The 26,816-nt window shown below is 42.0% G+C and overlaps 1 protein-coding gene across 3 annotated transcripts in view; it reads left to right on the top strand.

The window, feature by feature from the left end:
• NNT (nicotinamide nucleotide transhydrogenase) overlaps window positions 1–26,816 on the top strand; it is a 265,149-nt gene that overhangs the window by 190,448 nt on the left and 47,885 nt on the right. For all 3 annotated transcript variants that reach the window (XM_033931703.1, XM_033931712.1, XM_033931721.1), the window contains one exon: window positions 6,374–6,533. In XM_033931703.1, the coding sequence (XP_033787594.1) occupies window positions 6,374–6,533 (160 nt within the window). The remainder of the gene's footprint in view (window positions 1–6,373; window positions 6,534–26,816) is intronic.

The raw sequence follows: 26,816 nt of genomic DNA, 5'->3' as shown, positions 1-26,816 counted from the left end.
TTGCAGTTCCCGGCAAAGTGTTGCATTTTGTTACAGGGAAAAATTTTATTATTTTTCAAACCAAAACGACTGTTAGAATTTATTCTGGCCAAAGAAGGTGGGAACGTGACGATTGGTCTGATAGCTTTTCAGTTTAAACCGGCTGTTGGGTTGTTGTTTTTTTTAATCTTAGTCTGCCAGTGCTGCCTTTAAGATTGTTATATATTTCTGGATATGATAATTCTATTACTTGGATCTCTATTATTGTGGACTAAATAAGGAATAATTATTTTCCTTCCTATATCACTGGTTTAAGTGATGCGAGGTTTACATGTTATTTGAATTATTACAAATCTGTATGCAAGTATTTGATTTGCTTGTTTGAAAGTTGAATAAATAAATTTAAAAAAAAGAAAAAAATTATCCCTTTAATTGGCAGATGGTGAAATGGCTGCTTTATGTAACTTGATGTTGAATGAGAGCAACAGTGCCAAGTAAACAGGCATTTGGAGATGCAGATCTCCCATAAGGGTTATAGAAGACACATGTTACTTCTGAGCAACAATGCCAAATAAAGGGCTACAAGACTGTCCGTACTGTGCATGTGCGGGTACCGTCCTGCGCACTGTTTGCCTTCATTGTGCAGCTAAGAATGCGAAAGCAGATCGCTTCTACAGTTGAAGAGCAGAGCCGGGAAGCAAGGGGCTGGATGCTCTCATTCATTCCTGACCCACCAAGCTCCTACTATTTCTTTCCTTGAGCGTGGGCCATGGTGGGTCAGATCATCCGCAGAATAACAAGCCACCAGGATCTGGTAATCCTGGTAGCTCCGGACTGGCCCTGAAGGCCTTGGTATGCAGATCTGGTATGCTTCTGAAGACGGATCTCTCAGGCTTCCAGTTCATTCTGGCCTATTCAGCTAGGGTCCAGAGTCTATGGAGAATCCAGAATGCTTTTGTCTTACGGCATGGCTCTTGAGCGCATGGCCCTAACTTGTAGGGGTTACTTGGAGGTTGTCGTTGCGACTCTTAGAGCCAAGAAGCCTGTGATATTTGCAGCTTATGCAAATACTTTGAAAGCTTTCCAGTTAAGGTGTGCCAAGGAGCAGGTGCAGCCTGAGAGGGTTCCCGTCCTGATGATTCTAGTATTCCTACTAGCTTGACTTGAAAAGGGCATAGTGGCTTTGTGCTCAAGGTTAAAGTAGCCGGCTTCTCAGGATTTAGGGCTTGGAGAGACATGCAGGCGCTGGCATCTCACCCAGACGTCACTCAGTTTTTGAGGAGGGGGGCACTCAGATTGTATGGCCCATAGATTGTAAGCTCTTCTGAGCATGGACTGTCTATTGTATGTTAAAATGTACAGTGTTGTATACGCCTTTTCAGCGCTATAGAAATAATAAATAGTAGTAGTAGTAGTAGTATAGGCCATTTCCTTCTCGGGACCTTAATGTTGTTCTGAAGGGTCTATCTCAGGCTCTGTATGAGCCCCTGCCAACATGTCTCTTGGATCTTACAGTTAAGGCTGTGTTTTGGGTTGCTATGGCCTCGGTGAGGTAGATCTCAGAGTTACAGGCTCCCTCCTATAGAGAACCCTTCCTCAGGTTTATGGAGTTTGGCTCTCTGCAGACAGTACCTTCCTTTCTACCAAAGGTGGTTTCTGCCTTCCATGTCAGTTGGGAGATTCATTTACCTGCCTTTCACCCTTGAATTCAGCAAAATAGGACAGAATTTTGTGGAGACTGGATATACCTAGAGTTCTACTTCACTACCTGGAGAGGACTAATGATTCTTGGCTATCCAACCACCTTTTTGTGCTGACCAGCCCATCAAGATGAAGCAAGCCTGCTTCTAAGGCTTCGATTTCCAGATGCATTTGCATGACAATTTTTTTTCCTACGTTGCCTGCAGTAAACAGCCCCCTATCTTTTTTTTTTTTTTTTAAATAATTTTTATTGTAAAATGCAGACAATATAGAACAGCTACTTGGTCTACTCTCCTCACCTTTATGAGGTTCTACAGAGTAGATGTGGTGGCTCGAGAGGTCACTTTTGGGTCCTCGGTACCAAGGGCAGGCTCATCTATCCCTCCCTAGACGTCTGGCACTGCTTTGGTATGTGAGTTATGGTACAGAATCCTATGTCTTTGCATCAAAATGGAAGATTAGATTCTTACCTTGTTAATCTTTCTGTTATAAGACATAAGATTCTGTAGGGCCCACCCTGTGTAGACCTTTGATTCGCCTGATTTCTGCCTCAACCATTGCTGGTATCCATCTCGGGACCTCTTCTCCTGTTTCTAAGATTTAGCAGAGACAAAACTACATGAGGGAACATGAGGACTCCTATTCCCTTTCTCTTTTGTGGCTCTTACTAGTTGCACTTAGAAAGTTGGTTCCTAACTACTCATGTGCTTAATTTGTTACTCTTTTGATTAATTGTTGTTAATCATTGTTCTTTTGTCATAAATTATAGAGCAGAGCAGAATATGGTTTATAGCCGGGGAAGTTCTCCATGCCCCTCCTTCTCCTTTTTTCTGTTTCAGTGGAGTTCGATTGCTTTTGTACTAATTGAAAAGAGAGCTGTACTCCACTGCAGAAAGGGAGAAATTCATAGTTTTGAGTGAAACCCTTGTACAGATTTGCATACCTATGTCTTATAACAAATAAGATTATCAAGATAAAAACCTAATCTTCCATTAGTTTCCAGAGAGCCTGTGTTGGTGTATCTAATTTATTCTGTTGTCTATGGAGAATTTCTACTGTATTAATGATCATCACTTTAATAGCAACATCTGTAGAATGATTTTAAGGAAAAATTGGACATTTTTTTTGCAGAAGGTAAAAATCTGTTAAGAGGCGGTACATCTGGCGGATATGAGGAATGATGGAATAAAATCTCTGTCCCTCAGCCTCTTATAAAGCATTTGTGCATATTTCTGTTTTCAAAATACTCTGGAGTTTCACTGGAGTAATTAAAACTTTCTGATTTTTTTGATTTTGTTTCTTGCTGAAAAAGCAGAGTGATGAGAATATTTTTCATATTTCTTTGACCATATCCTAAATATTTAAGGAAAATATATTTCTTAGAATCATAGATGCATGGTGAGGTCAAACACTTCTTGTTCTTGGTTAAGCTGTCCATACCAAAATCATTTTCCTTCTACCTAAGATTGACTTGTCTGTCAGCATTATTTGTATTCAGAGCTGTGAAACAAATGGCACCTGTAGAAAATGTGTGTTTACTCAATCATTGTCCTGATATTCCCTTAAGTATGTGTAAAATAACAATTCTTTCATAAATGCTTTTAGGTTTCATCTGTTAAAAAACAGTAAAACTTACTGATGTTAAAAATGATTATTGGATAAGCAGTGAAAAATTTTTCTGTTGCTTATTCAATAATTTTGGCAGGCAGTTAAGGTTTGGATGAGAGAATATTGCAGTCTGGTGCTCTCTCATCTCAGCTTTGTCTGCCTTGAACTGTCGTTATTGTTTTTGAGCTTTTTCCATGCTAAGCTCTGTTCAGCTAACATTTTCCACTCTCTTCCTGTTGTCTTCACTGTCTGCCTCAGAATTTGAGGTAAGAATAGAAAGGTTTATCATCCTTTGGGTGGATAGGGAAGATGGAACTGGAAAATTTTAAGATGAGCTGGTGAGAAAACTGGTCAAGCGAAGATAGATTTGGGAAGTATGCCCCAGAAAACATGCTTTACTTCTTATCTAAAAATTAACATTGAGATTTTGTATACAGTATATAAACATTTAAAAAGAAAAATATATATGTGTTGTATATAGAAAAGAAATACAGCTTTACCTAAATAGAAAATATGGAGATCACCAACTGATAGCAGGGTCATCATTTAGAGCAGTTACACAACTTTTTCAAGTCCATGCATGCATACTTTATCAAACATGTGCAGCACAGTGTTCATAGAGTAGAAATGTGGACATTGAGAGGATTTATATACCCAAAAGAGAAATTAGAACAACTTAAGCTCCTCAAGAGGTTGGAAGGATTCAAAGGAAGAGGTTCAAGAGGTGGAAGTGCTGTGTGCAACCTATATTCTAGTACAATAGGTGTGTCATTCTGGACAATAGAACCTCATGCTTTTGAGCAGTACAGAAGGAATCCATTCCAGGTTTTCAACTCCTCCTTCTCCAGAGGGCTCTGCTGCCCCCTTCATTTTTTTTCTTCTGCAAGTGAGCCAGAAGGTGTTTCTGACCTGCTCTGTATATTTCTTTATTATTTTTGGTATTTTTCATGGTTTTTGTAGGATCCAAATTAAGAAAATAAGAAGAAACACAAGCACTGGCAAGTTAGATGCAAAGCATTGATAAAGACAGCTAAGAGAGAATATGAAGAGAAACTTGTAAAAGAGGCAAAAACTCATAGCAATTTTTTTAGGTGCATCAGAAGCAGAAAACCTGGGGGGAATCTGTGGGACCGTTGGATGATCAAGGAGCGAAAGGGACGCTCAGGGAGGATAAGGTCATAGCGGAAAGACTGAATGAATTCTTTGGTTCGGTCTTTACAGAAGAGGATATAAGAGATCTACCTGAACCAGAAATGGTTTTCAAGGGTGATGATGTGGAGGAACTAAAAGCAATATCGGTGAATCTGGAAGATGTACTGAGCCAAATCGACAAGTTGAAAAGTGATAAATCTCCAGGACCGGATAGTATACATCCCAGGGTACTAAAAGAACTCAAACATGAAATTGCTGACCTGTAGTTAGTGATCTGTAACCTGTCGTTAAAATCGTCTGTAGTACCTGAACATTGGAGGGTGGCTAATGTTATGCCAATTTTTAAAATGGAAGAAATTGGTGGGATTGAGGGCGGGGCTGGGGTGGGGCGGGACTGATAATTAATAGATGTCCCTTTTTGACGAAAAAAATAAATGGTCACGTTATACATGCTTCCTGTTGATTTCCACACTCTGTGACTTATACTAGGAAGGAAAGAGGTATGCCCAAGAACATAAGTATTCAGAAAGATGCTCCTGCACATTTAAGAGCCACTGCTAGAGTATGTTTTTGCTAAAAGATGCTGAGAGCACTGGCCATGTGCTGATTCAGAGCCTGAGCACCAAACAGTGATAAGTTTTTCAGTGCTACACCTGAATAAAATTTAAAGGCACACCATTGAGCCATACCACACTGGTTGGGAACACTGATTTAGAGTCAAATAAAGAATAAGCTTGCTTAGTTTATGCTGCCACAGATTTGGTAATTTTAATTGCTGTTTATGGAGAAATTTGCATCATGGATTTTACCGTCTTTCATTTTTGTTTATCTGTTCTACTTTAGTAGTGCTTACTGGACTCTAGAGCAGTGGTATTCAACCCAGTCCTCAGGGACCACCTGGCCAGACGGGTTTTCAAAGTCTCTGCCATCCTTATTCATTGTGGATATCCTGAAAACCCAACTGGCCAGGTGGTCCCTGAGGACTGGGTTGAATACCACTGCTCTAGAGCAGCGATGCCCAACCGTGTCCTGGGGGACCACCATATAGTTGGGTTTTCAGGATATCCCTAAGGAATATGCATATATAACCTCAAACAAAGGAATTATAAATTCTCTTAATGAAATATCTTTTATTATTATATCATATTAATGTATATCATTCTTAGTAAATATGAATATTTTCAATAAATACACAATATCACAAATAATTCACACAACATATATTCCAAAACCCTCCCCATATATAAATATCAGTGCAAAAAGTTCATGTGCATCACCCGTCCAAGCAGGTTATAAATCGAACAGCAGCTGTCCTTATCTTCAAGTCAATTGTTATCATGCAAGTTCCATATGTCCAAATGTATCATATGATCCTTGTAACTCTTCCATGTGATGCACATGAACTTTTTACACTGATATTTATATATGGGGAGAGTTTTGGAATATGTATTGTATGAATGATTTGTGATATTGTGTGTTTATTGAGAATATTCATAATTTTTAAGAATGATACACATTAATATGATATAATAAAAGATATTTAAGAGAATTTATAGTTCCTTTGAAGTCATATAAGTAATTTATTAGAACTATACAGTATATGGAATTGTGATAAGTCCCGCTGGTGTTTTGTTTAATGAATATGCATGAGAGATTTTGCATACCTGTCACTTCCATTATATGCAAATATTTCTCATGCATATTCATTAGGGATATCCTGAAAACTTGACTGGCTGATAGTCCCCCAGGTCAGGATTAGGAAGCACTGCTCTAGAGCATGAAAGGCAGACAAACCTAATTAAGACATTTAAACATAGGTTAAATTGATTTAAGAACGTAGAACATGCAGGCTATCTTCTGCCTGCCTCACTGTAATGCTAAGCAAACAATTGGTTGCATTCTCCTTTTATAGCTAAAATGTCTTTGGTTTTAGGCCATGAACCGATCACTTGCCAATGTGATCCTTGGAGGATTTGGTACAACTTCAACTGCTGGTGGAAAACCCATGGCGATCACTGGCACCCATACTGAAATCAATCTAGAAAATGCTGTTGAAATGATAAAAGAAGCAAATAACATAATCATCACTCCAGGTATGATAAAGAATTATTAACTTTTAGCTTCTAACCTATTTTTTTCTGATTTGAGACCTGCATCACTAATAGTTTTCAAGCTAAATTGTGCTAAACTTGCTATAATATAGTAACTTCTGGCACCATTGTGCAATTTTTTTTCATCCCTAATCTCTAGTAATCAGACAAATCCAATGCTGCACTTGTGTCTAGGTCCATGTAATGACTCTTTTTTTCTACAGGTCCATCCCACCCTAGCATCCTTCTAGCTTTCGTCGTCACCGTTTCAACCTGTTTGGCCACCTTAAGATCATCACATACAATCACACCAAGTCCTGCTCTTTTGTCATGTACAAAAGTTCTTCTCCCTTCCCCCTCTCCCCCACCCCGCCAAACTGTACTGTTCCTTTGGGTTTTTGCAGTCAAAATGCATGACCTTGCATTTCTTAGCTGCCAAATTTTAGACCATTCTTCAAGCTTCGCTAGGTCTTTCTTCATGTCATTCATACCATCTGGGTATGAATGACATGGGTATTTATTGCAGATTTTGGTATCGTTCACAAAGAGACAAATCTTACCTGATAGCCCTTCAGCAATATCGCTTATAAAAATGTTAAAAACAGGCCCAAGAACAGAACCTTGAGGCACACCACTGGTTACATCCCTTTCCTCAGAGCGATCTCCATTGACCACTACCCTCTGTTGCTTTCTACTTAACCAGTTCCTGTTCCATGATAAGATTTTTGATTAGAGGGCTTGAGCACTGGTTAATGTTAATTGGGTCGATTGTAGTTAATGTTATTGGTTTGAGGAGAAAAGGTGAATCTTCAACCTTTTCCTTAAGATATAATATGTTCATATTTGTTGCAAGTGAAGCAGGAGTTGTTCCAAACCATGAACATGGATTCCTGTAACTTCTTCTGAAAAGCTCATGCTGGATTGGGGGGTATTTCAATCGTTGCTGTGATCTGGTAGTAAGAAAAGAATGTGTGACTGTGATTTCTGTGCATAGTCCTGCAGAGCTGTTGCCATAGATGGCCTTGTGGACCATACAGGCTATCTTGTATGGTATCCTCTTTTTTTATTGGGAGCCAAAGTAGGTCTTTCAGGAATGGAGAGGCACTGTCGAATTTGCTTCTTTGGAAAATTAGTCTGGCTGCGGTGTTTTGGAGAAGTTGCAGTCTTTAACAATCTTTTTATGCAATACCACTGTATAAGGAGTTACAGTAGTCTAGGTAGGGGAGGAGGATTGCTTGTGCAATTGTTCTGAAGTTTGATTGATTTAGTACGGATCTGATTGCTCTTAGTTGCCTGAGACGGAAGAAACATTTTTTGTCTAGTGTGCTAATTTGGTTCATGCACGTGAGGTCCAAATTTATGATAACCCTTTTGAGCACCTTCCTATTTTGAGTTTTTCTCCTGTTGTCAGCAATGTCTGTGTAAGGTAATGTGTTGAAGTTTGCGAATCATAAGATCTTACTTTTCAGTTTCTTGAGTTTGAAAAAGTTCTTCATGGCCCATTCACTGAGTTCATTGATTAGTCTTCCTATGTGTGCTGTGGCGTCATCAAATATATCTTTGCTGGGCACAATAGGAATATGTTGTCTACATATGAGTACATGTGACTATGAGGATTTGAGAGCTTCCTACCTAGGGTACTGAGCAGAGGTGAGAGGTTGAGAAGAGCAAGGGATAGAGGTGAGCTTTGCGGAACTCAACAGGAGGTCTTCCATTTCTGAGCTGTGTCATTGCCTTTTTTCACTTCATAGGTTCTGATAGAGAGGAATCCTATGAACCATTTCATAACTGTGCTTTGTATGCCAAGCTCACTGAGTCTGAATATCAGGAGTTGAATGGTCAATGGCATTGTATGCTTCCGAGATGTTGAATGGAAGGAGAACCAATTGTGTGCCCTTGCTCGGGTATGTTTTGGTCTTTGAGGTCCATTCCAGTACTTAAGGTGAATATTGTACAAAAAAAATAGAAAAAGAAATACTTTATATTGAATACACTACATTTTGCCTCCTTTTGAATTTTTAAGATGTTTTAGTGTGTTTAATATCAAGACTTACATGAATGATCAATAATTAAGGTGAATTTTGTGCATTAAAAACAGAATATTCAGTGTTCTGATGTGGCTGTGGATGCATTTTTATCTTCATATTTTTCAAGAGTTGATTTTTGAGGAGAAATAAAACTGCACAGGAATAAATTGCATTCACAGAATTCAGACTGGGATTGTAAGAGAGCTTGCTGAGATATGATTATAATGTAGATGAAACTCTTAAGAACATGAGTCGCCATACTGGGACAAACCGAAGGTCCATCAAGCCCAGTATTCTGTTTCTAACAGAGGCCAACCCAGGTCACAAGTGCCTGGCAAGATTCCAAAAGAGTAATAGATTTTATGCTACTTATCCTAGGAATAAGCAATGGATTTTCCAAAGTCCATCTTAATAATGGCTTATGAATTTTTGTGTAAAGAAACTATTCAAACCTTTTTAAATCCTGCTAAGCTTACTGCTTTCAGCACATTCTCTGGCAATGAAATCTAGAGTTAATTACATGTTAAGTGAAGAAATATTTTCTCCAGTTTTTTTTATTTTTTATTTACTACTTAATAGCTTCATCACATACCCCCTAGTCCTAGTGTTTTTGGAAAGAGTAAACCTGCGATTCACATCTACCCATTTAGTTCCATTCAGTATTTTATAGATCTCTATCATCTGTTCTCGAGCCGTCTCTTCTCCAGGCTGAAGAATCCTAGCTGCTTTAGCCTTTCCTCATAGGAAAGTTGTTTTATCCCTTTTATCATTTTCATTGCCCTTCTTTGTACTTCTTCTAATTCTGCTATATCTTTTTTGAGATGCAGCGACCAGAATTGCACCCAGTATTTGAGATGTGGCTGCATCATGGAGCGATACAACAGTATTATAACATTTTCTTCCAGTGCAAAAGGGATGGTATGCTGAACCAAAGGTCTTGCCTCCATTCCTACAAATCTGTTGCAGGAGATAGAAACATAGACGATGACGGCAGATAAGGGCCATAGCCTATCAGGTCTGCCCACTCTACTGACCCACTCCCAAGTCTACTATCCTAGGGATCCCACTCCTGGTGACAGATTCCCTTGGCTTAACCCTCTAAGGGATCCCACATGGGCATCCCATTTGCTCTTAAATTCTTGCACGCTGTTTGCCTCGATCACCTGCACCGGGAGCTTGTTCCAAGGATCAACCACTCTCTCGGTGAATAAATATTTCCTGGTGTCGCCATGAAATTTCCCGCCCCTGAGTTTGAGCGGATGCCCTCTTGTGGCTGAGGGTCCTTTGAGAAAGAGAATCTCTTCTTCCATCTCGATACTGCCGGTAATATACTTAAACGTCTCGATCATGTCTCCTCTCTCCCTGCGTTCCTCGAGTGAGTACAGCCGCAAATTTTTCAGCCTTTCCTCGTACGATAGATCCTTGAGTCCCAATACCATCCTGGTGGCCATCCGTTGCACTGACTCTATTCTCAGCACATCTTTTCGATAAGTGTGGCCTCCAGAATTGCACACAGTATTCCAAATGAGATCTCACCATGGTTCTGTATAATGGCATTATGAGTTCAGGCTTCCGGCTGACGAAACTCCTGTGGATGCAACCTAACAACTGTCTTGCCTTAGATGAAGTCTTCTCCAAATGATCAGCAGTTTTCATGTCTGCGCTGATGATCACTCCCAAATCTCGTTCTGTTGAAGTTCTAGCTAAGGTCTCACCATTCAAGGTGTAAGTTCTGCACAGATTTCTGCTGCCGAGGTGCATGATCTTGCATTTCTTAGCGTTGAAGCCCAGCTGCCAGGTCAAGGACCAAAGCTCCAACAAATGTAGGTTCTGTGTCATACTATCGGGTGAATTTCCGTCTCTCACTATATTGCATAGTTTGGCGACGTCAGCAAATAACATTATAAGAACTGCCTCCGCTGGGTCAGACCTGAGGTCCATCGTGCCCAGCAGTCCGCTCACGCGGCGGCCCAACAGGTCCAGGACCTGTGCAGTAATCCTCTATCTATACCCTTCTATCCCCTTTTCCAGCAGGAAATTGTCCAATCCTTTCTTGAACCCCAGTACCGTACTTTGCCCTATTACGCCCTATGGAAGCGCATTCCAGGTGTCCACCACACGTTGGGTAAAGAAGAACTTCCTAGTATTTGTTTTGAATCTGTCCCCTTTCAACTTCTCTGAATGCCCTCTTCTTTTATTTTTTGAAAGTTTGAAGAATCTGTCCCTCTCTACTCTCTCTATGCCCTTCATGATCTTGTAAGTCTCTATCATATCCCCTCTAAGTCTCCTCTTCTCCAGGGAAAAGAGTCCCAGTTTCTCCAATCTCTCAGCGTATGAAAGGTTTCCATCCCTTTTATTAGACGTGTTGCTCCTCTGAACCCTCTCAAGTAACGCCATATCCTTCTTAAGGTACGGCGACCAATATTGGACGCAGTACTCCAGATGCGGGCGCACCATCGCCCGATACAACGGCAGGATAACTTCTTTCGTTCTGGTAGTAATACCCTTCTTGATTATACCTAGCATTCTATTCGCTCTCTTAGCGGCCGCTGCGCACTGTGCCGTCGGCTTCATTGTCGTGTCCACCATTACCCCCAAGTCCCTTTCTTGGGTACTCTCATTTAATTTTTTTTTTTATTATTTATTTATAGAATTTTACAATATTACCAAGCATATACATCTTGTACAGTAAAGTGAGATCAAACAACATACTGAACTAAATTTCCAAAATTAAGATATACCACAATCATAATTCAGTTTGAAAATAAAAATAGATAAATAAAGTAATAATGATCTAGCTGATCACACACTAGTCCTCCATATATTGGATCCAAGATTTAAAGAGTAGGACAAATATAAATCAAATTAATTAAAAGAAAATCCATGTCTTACTACAGTGCGGGGAGCTAACCTTCCATGGGCGCTGTTATTCCTTTTTCAAGACTTTTCGCTGAGAGAAAACTAATCAGTTGAGACGGTTCTGTAAAAATATACTTCAATGATAAATATCTAACCACACATTTACATGGATATCTCAGAAAGATATTTGAGTCACTCCAGGTTTTAGAAGTAGAAATTGTTTCCTTCTTTTTTGAGTCTCTCTAGAGACATCGGGGAAAATCTGAATATGATGTCCCAGGAAGTCTTTGGACCTATTTTTAAAGAAAAGTTTTAATATCCAATCCTTGTCTGGAGCCAAAGCGACAGACAACAAGAGAGTGGCTGGAACAGCCAATTCTCTATCCGATTGTTCCAGTATTGCGGAAATGTCCAATGATCTCTCCTGGGGTTCCTCAATTTTTCCTTCTTCTTTGGATTGGGGCTTGGCAGGAAGGTAATACACTCTTGTAAGAGGAGGTAAGGAGCTTTCAGGAATTTCCAATATTTCCATAAAATACCTTTTCACCATTTCCCTAGGAAATTTATAAATCTCAAATTGTTAATTCGACCATTATTCTCCTGAGCTTCCAACTTCCTCCTGAGTATTATATTATCTTTAACCAGCAAATCTTGATTTTGTTTCAAAGACAATAGCTCCTTATTTGTATTTTGTGACTCTGTTTTTAATTGAGAAATATCCTGCTTTAAGACATTTATTTCTTCTTTTTGTTCTTTTAATTCTTTGTCCAAACTTTTTATTTGAGGATTTAAAGAATTCCCCAAATTCACTACCAAGTCCCATAATGCATCAAGTGTAACTTTAGGGGGTTTTGTAGGTGAAAAAAGTTGTAATGGTGTAGTATCTAAATGTTCTGAAGTTAGCTTTACCTCAGTGGCGTCTTGTATTCCCCCAGCCTCTGTTGTCCCGGTCGCAAGTCCTTGCAGAGAGAGCATGTCACTCTGCGTTGTTGTGTTCGGCGAGCCCTCTACTCTCATTTAATAACATCCCTCCCATCATGTAGTTGTACCTCGGATTTCTGCTTCCCACATGTAATACTTTACATTTCTCAACATTGAACTTCATCTGCCAACTCGTCGCCCATTCCTCTAGTGTGTTCAAGTCCCTTTGCAATTCTTCGCAGTCCTCTTTAGTCCGAGTTCCACTAAAAAGTTTGGTGTCTGAAAATTTTATTATCTCACACTTCGTCCCTGTTTCTAGATCATTTATGAATATATTAAATAGCGGCCCGAGCACCGAGCCCTGCGGGACACCACTCGTGACCCTCCTCCAGTCCGAGTAGTGGCCCTTTACTCCTACCCTTAGTGCCTCAACTGCCTTGGGCCGAGCAATCAACCGAAGTCGTGCGAGCGCTGTGCTACTCTTCAACCTCATGCCCGTAAATGTCATCAAATTTTAGTTGAGAAGCTTTTCGGGATGGACTCTTCAGTCACACCTTCGTCTTCGAAAGCAGCCTTGGGTCATAGTAACATAGTAACATAGTAGATGACGGCAGATAAAGACCCGAATGGTCCATCCAGTCTGCCCAACCTGATTCAATTTAAAATTTTTTTTTTTTTTTTTTCTTCTTAGCTATTTCTGGGCGAGAATCCAAAGCTTTACCCGGTACTGTGCTTGGGTTCCAACTGCCGAAATCTCTGTTAAGACTTACTCCAGCCCATCTACACCCTCCCAGCCATTGAAGCCCTCCCCTGCCCATCCTCCTCCAAACAGCCATACACAGACACAGACCGTACAAGTCTGCCCAGTAACTGGCCTAGTTCAATCTTTAATATTATTTTCTGATTCTAAATCTTCTGTGTTCATCCCACGCTTCTTTGAACTCAGTCACAGTTTTACTCTCCACCACCTCTCTCGGGAGCGCATTCCAGGCATCCACCACCCTCTCCGTAAAGTAGAATTTCCTAACATTGCCCCTGAATCTACCACCCCTCAACCTCAAATTATGTCCTCTGGTTTTACCATTTTCCTTTCTCTGGAAAAGATTTTGTTCTACGTTAATACCCTTTAAGTATTTGAACGTCTGAATCATATCTCCCCTGTCTCTCCTTTCCTCTAGGGTATACATATTCAGGGCTTCCAGTCTCTCCTCATATGTCTTCTGGTGCAAGCCTCCTATCATTTTCGTCGCCCTCCTCTGGACCGCCTCAAGTCTTCTTACGTCTTTCGCCAGATACGGTCTCCAAAACTGAACACAATACTCCAAGTGGGGCCTCACCAATGACCTGTACAGGGGCATCAACACCTTCTTCCTTCTACTGACTACGCCTCTCTTTATACAGCCCAGAATCCTTCTGGCAGCAGCCACTGCCTTGTCACACTGTTTTTTTCGCCTTTAGATCTTCGGACACTATCACCCCAAGGTCCCTCTCCCCGTCCGTGCATATCAGCTTCTCTCCTCCCAGCATATACGGTTCCTTCCTATTATTAATCCCCAAATGCATTACTCTGCATTTCTTTGCATTGAATTTTAGTTGCCAGGCATTAGACCATTCCTCTAACTTTTGCAGATCCTTTTTCATATTTTCCACTCCCTCTTCGGTGTCTACTCTGTTACAAATCTTGGTATCATCTGCAAAAAGGCACACTTTTCCTTCTAACCCTTCAGCAATGTCACTTACATACATATTGAACAGGATTGGCCCCAGCACCGAACCCTGAGGGACTCCACTAGTCACCTTTCCTTCCTTCGAGCGACTTCCATTAACCACCACCCTCTGGCGTCTGTCCGACAGCCAGTTTCTGACCCAGTTCACCACTTTGGGTCCTAACTTCAGCCCTTCAAGTTTGTTCAACAGCCTCCTATGAGGAACTGTATCAAAGGCTTTGCTGAAATCCAAATAAATTACATCTAGCATATGTCCTCGATCCAGCTCTCTGGTCACCCAATCAAAAAATTCAATCAGATTCGTTTGGCACGATTTACCTTTTGTAAAGCCATGTTGCCTCGGATCCTGTAACCCATTAGATTCAAGGAAATACACTATCCTTTCTTTCAGCAACACTTCCATTATTTTTCCAACAACTGAAGTGAGGCTCACCGGCCTGTAGTTTCCTGCTTCATCCCTGTGACCACTTTTATGAATAGGGACCACATCCGCTCTCCTCCAATCCCCAGGAATCACTCCCGTCTCCAGAGATTTGTTGAACAAGTCTTTAATAGGACTCGCCAGAACCTCTCTGAGTTCCCTTAGTATCCTGGGATGGATCCCGTCTGGTCCCATCGCTTTGTCCACCTTCAGTTTTTCAAGTTGCTCATAAACACCCTCCTCCGTGAACGGCGCAGAATCTACTCCATTTTCTCGTGTAACTTTGCCGGTCTACCTTCTACTGAGGGTACTCCTGCCTCCACGACTCCGACCTTGAGCATCATCAAGCCTTCTTCATTTGCGGCGGCTCTTACTTCGAGTACACCTGCTGTATCTTCCCCTGGTTCCTCAGGTCAGATAGCGCAACAGAAAGTTCCAGCGATGGTCATCAAAGTTGCTAAGACTTCCAAGTCGAAGCACATTTCCACTGCCACTTTGGAACCTCCAGCCAAAGCAGGTGGCCCAGTTTCAGATGCGGATCCATCCTTGTCGGCTTTTTTCCAGACCATGTTAGAGAAGCAGTTCATTCAATTCCTAACTAATATGGGACCAAAGTTAGCTTCTCTATTCCAGCCTGGGCATTCTGCAGACTCCCGCGAGGTCGAGTCTCTTCCTATGCCTCCGGCTGAAGCTACCACACTCTATGCAGGGAGCAGAGTCTCTGCGAGTGTCTGGTCTGGCATCTATGCACTCGAAGCAAAGAGTAGATTCTTTGCAAGTGCCTCAACAGGAATGCTCACATTCCATACAAGGAGCAGAGTCTTTGGGAGTGCCTCGAGATTCCTCCATCAAGCCTCCTGAGCTTCGATCTACAGCTTCCTTGGTGGCAACGTCTGATTCCATCTCCGAAGCCAAGTCTCCTCGATCCTTGAGACCTGCTTCCAGGCACCACTCTTGTCATCGATCGAGGCCTTCCTCGAGGCATATCTGCAGGCATAGCTCTTCTTCTAAGGAGCGTCCTTCTTCAACTAAACCTCGATCGACACCTTCCAGCTCTACTAGACCTCTGACTCCTCAATCGAGGTCTCCGCTTCCTCCGACTAGACCTCTGCTTCCTCCGACTAGACCTCCGACTCCTCGATTGAGGACTTAGCGGCTTCTATTACTTCATCAAAGACTCCTTATTCTTTTGATGACTATTTTCCTGCCGAAGCTTCATCTTCAACCCAGGCTGCCTCAAGATCCTCTAGTCCCTCTCGAGACAAAGTATCAGCGGATCAACAATCTTTCTCTTCTTTTCTTCCTTAGATGGCTGCTGACTTGGACCTTCAGTTAGATGCTGGTTCTAAATACTCTAAGGAGTACCTCAAAGTCATAAGAACATAAGAATTGCCATCTCCGGATCAAACCCTTGATGCTGGGTCCATCAAGTCCGGTGATCCGCACACGCGGAGGCCCCGCCAGGTGTACCCTGGCATAGTTTTAGTCCCCATATCACTGTATGCTTCTTAAGGGAGATATGCATCTAATTTACCCTTACCGGTATCACTGTATGCCACTCTTAAGGAGATGTGCATCTAGTTTACCCTTAAATCCTAGAATGGTGGATTCTGCAATTACTTCCTCTGGGAGAGCATTCCAGGTGTCCACCACTCGCTGCGTGAAACAGAACTTCCTTATATTCGTCCTGGACCTGTCCCCCCTCAGCTTCAGTCTATATCCTCTTTTCCGTGTCACATTGGACATTGTAAATAACTGCTTTCCTGCTCCATTTTGTCGAATCATTTCAGTATTTTGAAAGTCTCGATCATATCCCCTCGTAGTCTCCTCTTCTCAAGGGAGAACAACCCCAGTCTCCTAAGTCATTCCTCGTAGTCCAGGTTCTCCATACCTTTCACTAGCTTCGTTGCTCGTCTCTGCACCCTCTCTAGCAGTTTTATATCCTTTTTTAAATATCGGCATGATGTTCGCTATCTTCCAGTCGTCCAGTATCTGTCCTGTTTCGATTGACAGGTTGGCAAGTTTTTGCAATAGTTCTCCGATTTCAAATTTCAGTTCTTTTAGGACTCTCGGATGAATTCCGTCCGGTCCAGGAGATTTATCACTTTTAAGTTTGTCGATCTGGTGGTAAATCTAGTCCAAGTCCATTTCTACTGTGGTGAGGCTGTCCTGTACGACTCTCTTGAACACTTTCACTGTGTCAGGTATTGTTGCGGTGTCTTCCTTTGTAAAGACAGACGCAAAGAAGGAATTCAGTTTGTCTGCAATTTGTTTGTCATCCTTGACACACCCTTTTCCTCCCAGGTTGTCCAGCGGTATCACAGCCTCCCATGCGGGTTTTTCCCCTTTTATGTATGTAAAAAAGGGCTTGAAATTTTTGGCCTCCTGCGCTACTTTCTCCTCGTAGACCTTTTTGGCAACCCTCACCGCCTTGTGACATTTTTTTCTGATCATCTCTGTTTGTTCCAAGCTTCGGATGTTTTTGTGCGTTTCCACGACTTCTTTTCATTTATGGCTTCCTTCACCTCTTTGGTAAGCCACACCGGCTCTCTTTTCCATTTGGTTTTCTTTACTTTGGAATACTCGGAATGTAGAGGCTTTGTGCTTCCGTGATAGTATTTTTCAGTAGGAACCATGCCTGTTCCACCGTTATGACTTTTCTTGATCTGTTTTTTCTTGATCTGTTTTCTTGATCTGTTTTTTCACCATGGCTCTCATGCTGTCGTATCTTCTCTTTTTAAAGTTTAAAGTTGAGGTTTTGGTAACTTTCCCTTTCCCGACATCAAGTTTGAAGTTGATCATGTTGTGATCGCTCGTCCCCAGCGGGACTGTGACTTCTACTTCCTTTGCCGGACCCATAATGCCATTTAGGACCAAGTCCAAGGTGACGTTTCCTCCCATTGGCTCTCCTACCATCTGTTCCAGGAAGCAATCCCCTAGCACTTCCAGGAACTTTGCCTCCTTGCCAGAGTTAGAAGTTCCCAGGTCCCAGTCTATCCCCGGGAAATTGAAATCCCCCAAGATTATGACATTACCTGTCTTACATTCTTGTTTAATTTCCTCTATCATTTCCGAGTCTGTCTCCTCCTCCCTCTGTCCCGGCGATCGGTAGTAAAGGCCAATCTTTATGTCAGCATCGTTGTTTCTGGGAATCCTGATCCAGAGGGATTCCAGGTTCTCTTTCTCTTCCGCCATAGTCTCTCTCACGGATTCTAATCCTTCCCGAACATATAGGGCAATACCTCCACCTTTCTGCCCCACTCTATCTTTTCTGTACAGCTTGTATCCCTGTAGTACTGAGTCCCATTTGTTTTCGTCATTCCACCATGTTTCTGTTATGCCAATGATTTCCAGTTCGTCGTTTTTTGCTATTGCTTCTAACTCTCCCATTTTGTTTCACAAACTTCTAGCATTCGTATACATACATTTGAGTTCCCTTTGTGTTACCTTCTTGGACTTTTTAAGCTTAGCAGTATCTACTGTTTCTTCCACAGTATCCTTTTCTACTGCTCTGTTGTCTTCCTCATTTGCTTTGTGGTCGACCCCTCCCGTGTCTGAGTAGTTGTCCGTAATTCCTTCTACGGGGCATCCTGTCACCCGGGCCATCGACTGGTGGTCGACTGTCGGCTTTCCCCTGTCCTTTAGTTTAAAGCCTTCTCTATGGCCCTCTTCATGTTGCCTGCCAGTACTCTTACTCCTTCCTTGTTGAGGTGCAGTCCGTCTTTTCTGTAGTACTTGCTTTTTCCCCAGAACGCCATCCAGTTGCGCACGTAGTCAAAGCCTTCCTCTTTGCACCATCGTCTCATCCAGGCGTTGATTGCTTGCAGTTCCCCTTGTCTCTTTGCATCCGCTCTTGGTACTGGGAGGATCTCGGAGAAGGCCACCTAAACCTCCCTGATCTTCAATTTTCTTCCAAGTGAGCGGAGCTGTCCCTTCATCTCTTCTCTATCATACTTCAGTCCACTCACATCGTTGGTTCCCACGTGGTTAAGTACAACAGTGTCCTCTCCCCCAACGCTGTCTATGATCCTGGAGATCCTGTTGGCCACATCCTTCACCTTTGCTCCAGGCAGGCAGGTGACGATTCTATCCTCTCTTCCTCCTGCGGTGTGGCTGTCCACATGACGTACGATGGAGTCTCCCACGATGATCCTCATCTTCTTTATTCGGGGGTTCCTTGGGGGTCATAGGTCGACATCCATGGTATAGGACCAATCTTCTCCCTTCTGCGGTACTCCTGAGTTGTTTTCTGTTCTTTGGGCGGGGGGACGTCCCCATGCAGTCTCCCTCTTACTCCTGGTAGGCGATCGCCCCTTATCTCTGCTTCTGTTCCTCTAGAAGGGGTGTCTTCTCTTCTCTCATCCAGGCCTTTTTCCTGGGTTATTCGGGTACAGTTCTCCACATCTTTGGGTACAGTTCATGCATCTTCCTCAACCTCCTGCAGAGCCACTTAAGCTTCCCCTTAAGGAGTAGCTCTCTATGTAAAGATCAATATCCAAGCGACCGAAATGCAAGGGACCTGGGGAGATGAATAAGCGATATGGATTGCTCTGAAAAGAGAAGATGGAACTTCTATCTACGTGGGTGTAGTCTACAGACATCCGACTCAATCGCAGCAAATTGATAAGGATCTGATTGTGGATATCCAAAAGTTTGGAAGGAAAGAGGAGGTTCTGTTGTTGGGAGATTTCAACCTGCCGGATGCGGACTGGAATGTTCCATCTGCGGAATCGGAAAGAAGTAGGGAGATTGTGGATGCCTTTCAAGAGGCTCTGCTCAGACAAATGGTGACAGAACCCACAAGGGAAAAAGCGATATTGGATCTGGTCCTCACAAATGGAGAGAGTATCTCTAATGTTCGAGTGGGTGCTCACCTGGGTAGTAGCGATCATCAAACGGTTTGGTTTGATATAACGGCTAAAGTGGAGAGCGGCCGCACGATACTTAAAGTCCTAGATTTCAAACGTATGGACTTTAATGCAATGGGAAAGTACCTGAAGAAAGAGCTGTTAGGATGGGAGGACATAAGAGAAATGGAAAGACAGTGGTCTAAGCTGAAAGGAGCGATAAAAATGGCTACGGACCTTCATGTGAAGAAAATCAATAAAAACAAGAGAAAAAGGAAGCCGATATGGTTCTCCAACCTAGTGGCTGAGAAAATAAAGGCGAAAAAGTTGGCGTTCATGAAATATAAAAAAACCCAAGAAGAGGAGAGCAGAAAGGACTACAGGGTGAAACTGAAAGAAGCCAAGAGAGAGATACATTTGGCGAAGGCACAGGCGGAAGAACAAATGGCTAAAAATGTAAAAAAGGGAGATAAAAATTTTTTCAGATATATTAGTGAAAGGAGGAAGATAAAAAATGGAATTGCTAGGCTAAAAGATGCTGGGAACAAATATGTGGAGAGTGATGAGGAGAAAGCAAATGTGCTAAACAAATACTTCTGTTCTGTGTTCACAGAAGAAAATCCTGGAGAAGGACCGAGATTGTCTGGCAAAGTTACACGAGAAAATGGAGTAGATTCTGCGCCGTTCACGGAGGAGGGTGTTTATGAGCAACTTGAAAAACTGAAGGTGGACAAAGCGATGGGACCAGACGGGATCCATCCCAGGATACTAAGGGAGCTCAGAGAGGTTCTGGCGAGTCCTATTAAAGACTTGTTCAACAAATCTCTGGAGACGGGAGTGATTCCTGGGGATTGGAGGAGAGCGGATGTGGTCCCTATTCATAAAAGTGGTCACAGGGATGAAGCAGGAAACTACAGGCCGGTGAGCCTCACTTCAGTTGTTGGAAAAATAATGGAAGTGTTGCTGAAAGAAAGGATAGTGTATTTCCTTGAATCTAATGGGTTACAGGATCCGAGGCAACATGGCTTTACAAAAGGTAAATTGTGCCAAACGAACCTGATTGAATTTTTTGATTGGGCGACCAGAGAGCTGGATCGAGGACATATGCTAGATGTAATTTACTTGGATTTCAGCAAAGCCTTTGATACAGTTCCTCATAGGAGGCTGTTGAACAAACTTGAAGGGCTGAAGTTAGGACCCAAAGTGGTGAACTGGGTCAGAAACTGGCTGTCGGACAGACGCCAGAGGGTGGTGGTTAATGGAAGTCGCTCGAAGGAAGGAAAGGTGACTAGTGGAGTCCCTCAGGGTTCGGTGCTGGGGCCAATCCTGTTCAATATGTATGTAAGTGACATTGCTGAAGGATTAGAAGGAAAAGTGTGCCTTTTTGCAGATGATACCAAGATTTGTAACAGAGTAGACACCGAAGAGGGAGTGGAAAATATGAAAAAGGATCTGCAAAAGTTAGAGGAATGGTCTAATGCCTGGCAACTAAAATTCAATGCAAAGAAATGCAGAGTAATGCATTTGGGGATTAATAATAGGAAGGAACCGTATATGCTGGGAGGAGAGAAGCTGATATGCACGGACGGGGAGAGGGACCTTGGGGTGATAGTGTCCGAAGATCTAAAGGCGAAAAAACAGTGTGACAAGGCAGTGGCTGCTGCCAGAAGGATTCTGGGCTGTATAAAGAGAGGCGTAGTCAGTAGAAGGAAGAAGGTGTTGATGCCCCTGTACAGGTCATTGGTGAGGCCCCACTTGGAGTATTGTGTTCAGTTTTGGAGACCGTATCTGGCGAAAGACGTAAGAAGACTTGAGGCGGTCCAGAGGAGGGCGACGAAAATGATAGGAGGCTGCGCCAGAAGACGTATGAGGAGAGACTGGAAGCCCTGAATTTGTATACTCTAGAGGAAAGGAGAGACAGGGGAGATATGATTCAGACGTTCAAATACTTAAAGGGTATTAACGTAGAACAAAATCTTTTCCAGAGAAAGGAAAATGGTAAAACCAGAGGACATAATTTGAGGTTGAGGGGTGGTAGATTCAGGGGCAATGTTAGGAAATTCTACTTTACGGAGAGGGTGGTGGATGCCTGGAATGCGCTCCCGAGAGAGGTGGTGGAGAGTAAAACTGTGACTGAGTTCAAAGAAGCGTGGGATGAACACAGAAGATTTAGAATCAGAAAATAATATTAAATATTGAACTAGGCCAGTTACTGGGCAGACTTGTACGGTCTGTGTCTGTGTATGGCCGTTTGGTGGAGGATGGGTAGGGGAGGGCTTCAATGGCTGGGAGGGTGTAGATGGGCTGGAGTAAGTCTTAACAGAGATTTCGGCAGTTGGAACCCAAGCATAGTACCGGGTAAAGCTTTGGATTCTCGCCCAGAAATAGCTAAGAAGAAAAAAAAAAAAAAAAAAAAAAATTTTAAATTGAATCAGGTTGGACAGACTGGATGGACCATTCGGGTCTTTATCTGCCGTCATCTACTATGTTACTATGTTACTATATGTTACTATAAGCTTTTGTCTCAAACTTTTACACGATACCTGGAGACTCCTTATGAATTCCTCTGTTCCAGGCAAGTTGGACTCCAGGTATAAAACTCTACATTGCAAAGGATTTGAGAATTTGCAGTTGTCTCATCAGTCCTTGCTTGTGGAGTCCTCCTTGAAGAGATCTCATCCTTCCAGAGTTTATGCTACTGTTTCTCATGGAAGGGAAGGGAAAACCATGGACAAGTTTGGATGTCGCCTTTACCAAAATGCCATGATGTTCTCTAAAGTCCTCAATTATAATTTTCATTTTGTCACTTATTTCAAGTTCCTCATTGATCTCCTTCCTACATTTCTCAGCTATTTAGATACACAAAAGCACTTCGAATTTCAAGAAGTCATAGCTACTCTGTCACAACTCAGATTGCATCTTCTCCAGTCTTCGTATGATGCCTTTGAGTTGTCTGCCAGGGCGACTGCTTGTTCTGTAACAGTGCGCCGCCTAGCCTGGCTTTGCACCATAGACATGGACCCTAATCTTCAGGACCGCTTAGCTAATATTCCTTGTGTAGGCAATGACCTCTTCGATGAATCTTATCGAGGCTACCACCAAGAAATTGTCTGAGCATGAAAAATCTTTTGCATCTATTGTCAGACCAAAGCCTAAGCCAGCTCCTGCCAAGCCTGCAAGCCCGCCTCCAGTGGTTTGGGATCTCAATGTTGTTCTTGCTCAATTGATGAAACCTCCATTTGAACCAATGTCTACGGCTCATCTGAAGTATCTCACTTGGAAAATGGTGTTTCTCATTGCCCTTACTTCTGCTCGAAGAGTCAGTGAGCTGCAAGCTTTAGTTGCTGATCCACCTTTCACTGTGTTCCATCATGACAAGGTGGTCCTTCGTACTCATCCTAAATTCTTACCTAAAGTGGTTTCTGAATTTCATCTCAACCAATCCATTGTTCTTCCAGTGTTTTTCCCAAAGCCTCATTCTCACCCTGGAGAATCAGCTCTTCATACACTGGACTATAAATGTGCTTTGGCCTTCTATTTGGAACGCACCAAACCAAACAGAACTGCTCCTCAACTTTTTGTCTCCTTCGATCCAAACAAATTGGGACATCCAATCTCTAAGCGTACCATCTCCAACTGGATGGCGGCTTGTATCTCTTTCTGCTTTGCCCAGCTGGATTACAACTACAGAGTCGAGTCACAGCCCATAAAGTCAGAGCAATGGCAGCTTCAGTAGCTTTCCTCAGATCTACACCTATTGAGGAAATTTGCAAAGCTGCCACTTGGTCCTCGGTTCATACTTTTCACTTCTCACTATTGTCTGGATGTTTTCTCCAGACGGGATGGCCATTTTGGCCAGAGAATATTACAAAATTTATTCTCCTAAGTGGCCAACGCTCCCACCATCCCATTCTAGTTAGCTTGGAGGTCACCCATATGTTAGAATAGGCTGCCTGCTTGTTCTGGGATAAAACACAGTTACTTACCGTAACAGGTGTTATCCAGGGACAGCAGGCAGCTATTCTCACAACCCACCCACCTCCCCTGGTAGGCTTCTCTGCTAGCTATCTGAACTGAGGAGACTTGCCCTGCACTGGGCGGGAAGGCACTCGTGTATGCGCGGTGCGGCTGTCTCAAAACTTCTGAGTTTCTACAAGCAAGTCTGCTTGTGAAACTTCCGCATCGGGGCTCCGTCGATGACGTCACCCATATGTCAGAATAGCTGCCTGCTGTCCCTGGATAACACCGGTTACGGTAAGTAAGTGTGCTATCAGAGGCGTCAAATGAAAAAAAAAATGTACGATGGCCTACTGGCCACGCAGGCAGCAAAGCTTGACCACCAACTATCCAATCTACTGATCACGATACCAGACTACAAAGCTTTCAGAAAAGAAATAACCCTGCTATTCAAGAAATCTATCAAGACAAACTAACATCGCAGGAAGCATCTCAATCCCCCGAAGTAACCAGCTCAACTATGTAATCTCTTCTGGAATTGTCTAGATAACCTCTTATGTAATCCGCCTTGAACCGCAAGGTAATGGCGGAATAAAAGTCACTAATGTAATGTAATGTAATTTTTTAGGAGGAGGGGCTTGCCCCATGTCTTTCTCAATAACAAGACTATGGACTTTTCCTCCAGGAAATTGTCCAAACCCCTCTTAAAACCATCTATGCTACCCCCCTCTTACCACAACCACTGGCAATGCGTTCCAGAGTTTAACTATTCTGTTAGTGAAAAAATATTTATTTATTCGATTTTTTAGCCCGTCCTCCCAAAAGAGCCCAGAACGGGTTACAATGAATATATTGGTGCATTAATATTATAAGTAAGATAGGTACTTAGAAATTCCCTTACTGTCCTGAAGGCTCACAATCTAACTAAAATACCAGGAAAAATGACAATTAGAAGAGTAATGAAACAAAATAGAGATAGAGGAGAAAAATAAGAAAATAAACATACTAATAAGATTACAATGATCTAAAGGAATTTGAAAGGTTAAAGGAATTTGAAAGGTTAAAAAGAGGGGAGATAAAAATAGATGCAGAGGGAGAACCACTTTGGTTTTAAAAGTATTTTCCTATAACTTTGAGTGTCCCCTAGTGTTTGTAATTTTGGATAGAGTGAAAAATTGTTCCACTTGTACCCGTTCTACTCCACTCAAGAGTTCAATCGTATCTACTCCACTCAGACTTCAGTCATATCGCCTCTCAACCATCTCTTTTCCAAGCTGAAGAGCCCTATCCTTTTTAGTCTTTCCTCATACGAGAGGAGTTCCATCCCCTGTTCTAGTGCTGCTATATCTTGAGATAAGGAGACCAGAATTGAACGCAATACTTCCAGGTGAGGTCGCACCATGGAGTGAGACAGAGGCATTATAACATTCTTAGTCTTGTTAACCATCCCTTTTTAAATAATTCCTAGCATCTTGTTTGCTTTTCTGGCCGCCACCACCACACATTTGACAAAAGGTTTCATCGTCTAGTCTACAATGACACCCACATTCTTTTCTAGGGTGCTAACTCCCAAGGTGGACTCTAGCATCCAGTAACTTTGATTTGGATTATTCTTCCCAATGTATATCACTTTGCATTTGTCCACATTAAATTTCATCTGCCACTTGGATGCCCACAATCTGCATACGTTTTAACAACTGAACATTTAGATCCCCTTTTATTAAACAGCACTAGCAGTTTTTAGCGCAGGGAGCCGCGCTGAATGCCCCGCGCTGTTCCCAACACTCATAGAGTTCCTATGAGCATCGAGAGCAGCATGAGGCATTCAGTGCAGTTTAATAAAAGGAGGCCTTAGTGTGATTTGCAAATTTAATCACCTCACTCATCATTTCAATTTCCAGATCATTTATAAATAAGTTAAATAGCACCAATCCCAGTACAAATCCCTGCAGCACTCCAATGAAGCAATGGTCCTCATGAGCTCCTAAGTAATCTAAAAGGGAGCTTGGAAGAATTTCTTCAATAGTTGAAAGTTTGTCATTGTGATTGATTGTGTAGATCGGTGTGTCTCAAACTTTTTTAGCTCTGGCACACTAAACAGGGTAAATATTTTTCACGGCACATTATAATTGAAAGTATAAAATTTCAAAACAAACAAAAATTAAATTTGAGAGTTAATTATTTAAAGTTCTTTATAACAATGATGAAATTAAAGTAGGATTGCTAATCAATGCGATAGATGTGCTTGTTTTGAGTGCAAATTAACTAAGAATATGGCTCGATAGTAAACAAGGAAAACATGCATTTCATCATCCACCATCAGCAGTTGTTTTCTTTTTTTTTTTATTTACGGTAATTTCTGTCGGAGCTGAAAATCCACATTTGTAAAGATAAGATCCAAATGGTAACAAAGCCTTAATTGCTTTGTTGCTCAAGTTAGGATAACTACTACATAAAAACTAAAATTACTTACCGTTAGTTTTCAAGGACCAATCACATCAAAGAATTATGCTTGTCTGAGTGATTGTATCCTTACTCACATAGATGCTTATAACATTGGCAGACTCTTGTGTACATGACTTACATGTCATCTATTCTAGTATACGAGGGCCATTCAAAAAGTATCAGACCTTTATTCATAAAAAATACTTGTATTCAGATACAACAATCTTATACTAATCTCCTTCAAAGTAGTCCCCTTGAGCTGCCACACACTTGTTCCAGCGGTTCTGCCACTGTCGGAAGCAGTGCTGGAACGCCTCTTTTGAGATCGCTCTCAACTGGTCCTTCGCATTCTGCATGATGTCTTCTCTTGACTGAAATCTGATCTCTTTTAGGGGCATTTTCAGCTTGGGGAAAAGCCAGAAGTCACACGAATGCCTGAGAGCTGCCGATGCGGCCAGCGTTTTGTGAATATTACTCTTAGTTCACTGCTTCAGGGCCAGTGGCAAAAGCATCAAAGCATTGTTTTACTGTCGACTGCCAAAAATTCTCTTTGGCAGTCGACAGTAAAACAATGCTTTGATGCTTTTGCCATTGGCCTTGAAGCAGTGAACTAAGAGTAATATTCACGAAACGCTGGCCGCGTCGGCAGCTCTCAGGCATCGCATTGCATATGGCACTATGTAGACATCAGACGATTGATTAACAGCTGACTAACAACGGAAAATGTTAAGATAAGTGGTTTAGCTGTCAAATATTTTTCTAACCAAGGGAAGACTGTATTTATAAAAACTTATGAGATAGATTTTAGAATTAAGTTATTACAAAAATTTAAATAAATTAAGTTATTATAAAAGCTAAAACAAAAATCTGATAAAAATTTAGATTAAGTACGGTATTAAGGAAGAACTTAGCATAATTAGTATAGCGTCAGGTTTTTGCCGATGACTGGAGCATGGAGCAGAAAACACTACGCTGACTGTTCGGTCTGTGATAAGACTGCGCGTAGGCTCCAATTCTGAGGCTTTTTTTTCCTGAAAAATCAACTACTAATAGTTATGATATAGTTGTGATATAGAATACAG

Source organism: Geotrypetes seraphini, chromosome 1, assembly GCF_902459505.1.
Source record: "Geotrypetes seraphini chromosome 1, aGeoSer1.1, whole genome shotgun sequence".
Taxonomy (NCBI): Eukaryota; Metazoa; Chordata; class Amphibia; order Gymnophiona; family Dermophiidae; genus Geotrypetes; species Geotrypetes seraphini.
The sequence above is the reverse complement of the archived record's forward strand: the minus strand, read 5'-3'. Positions and strand labels throughout refer to the sequence as shown.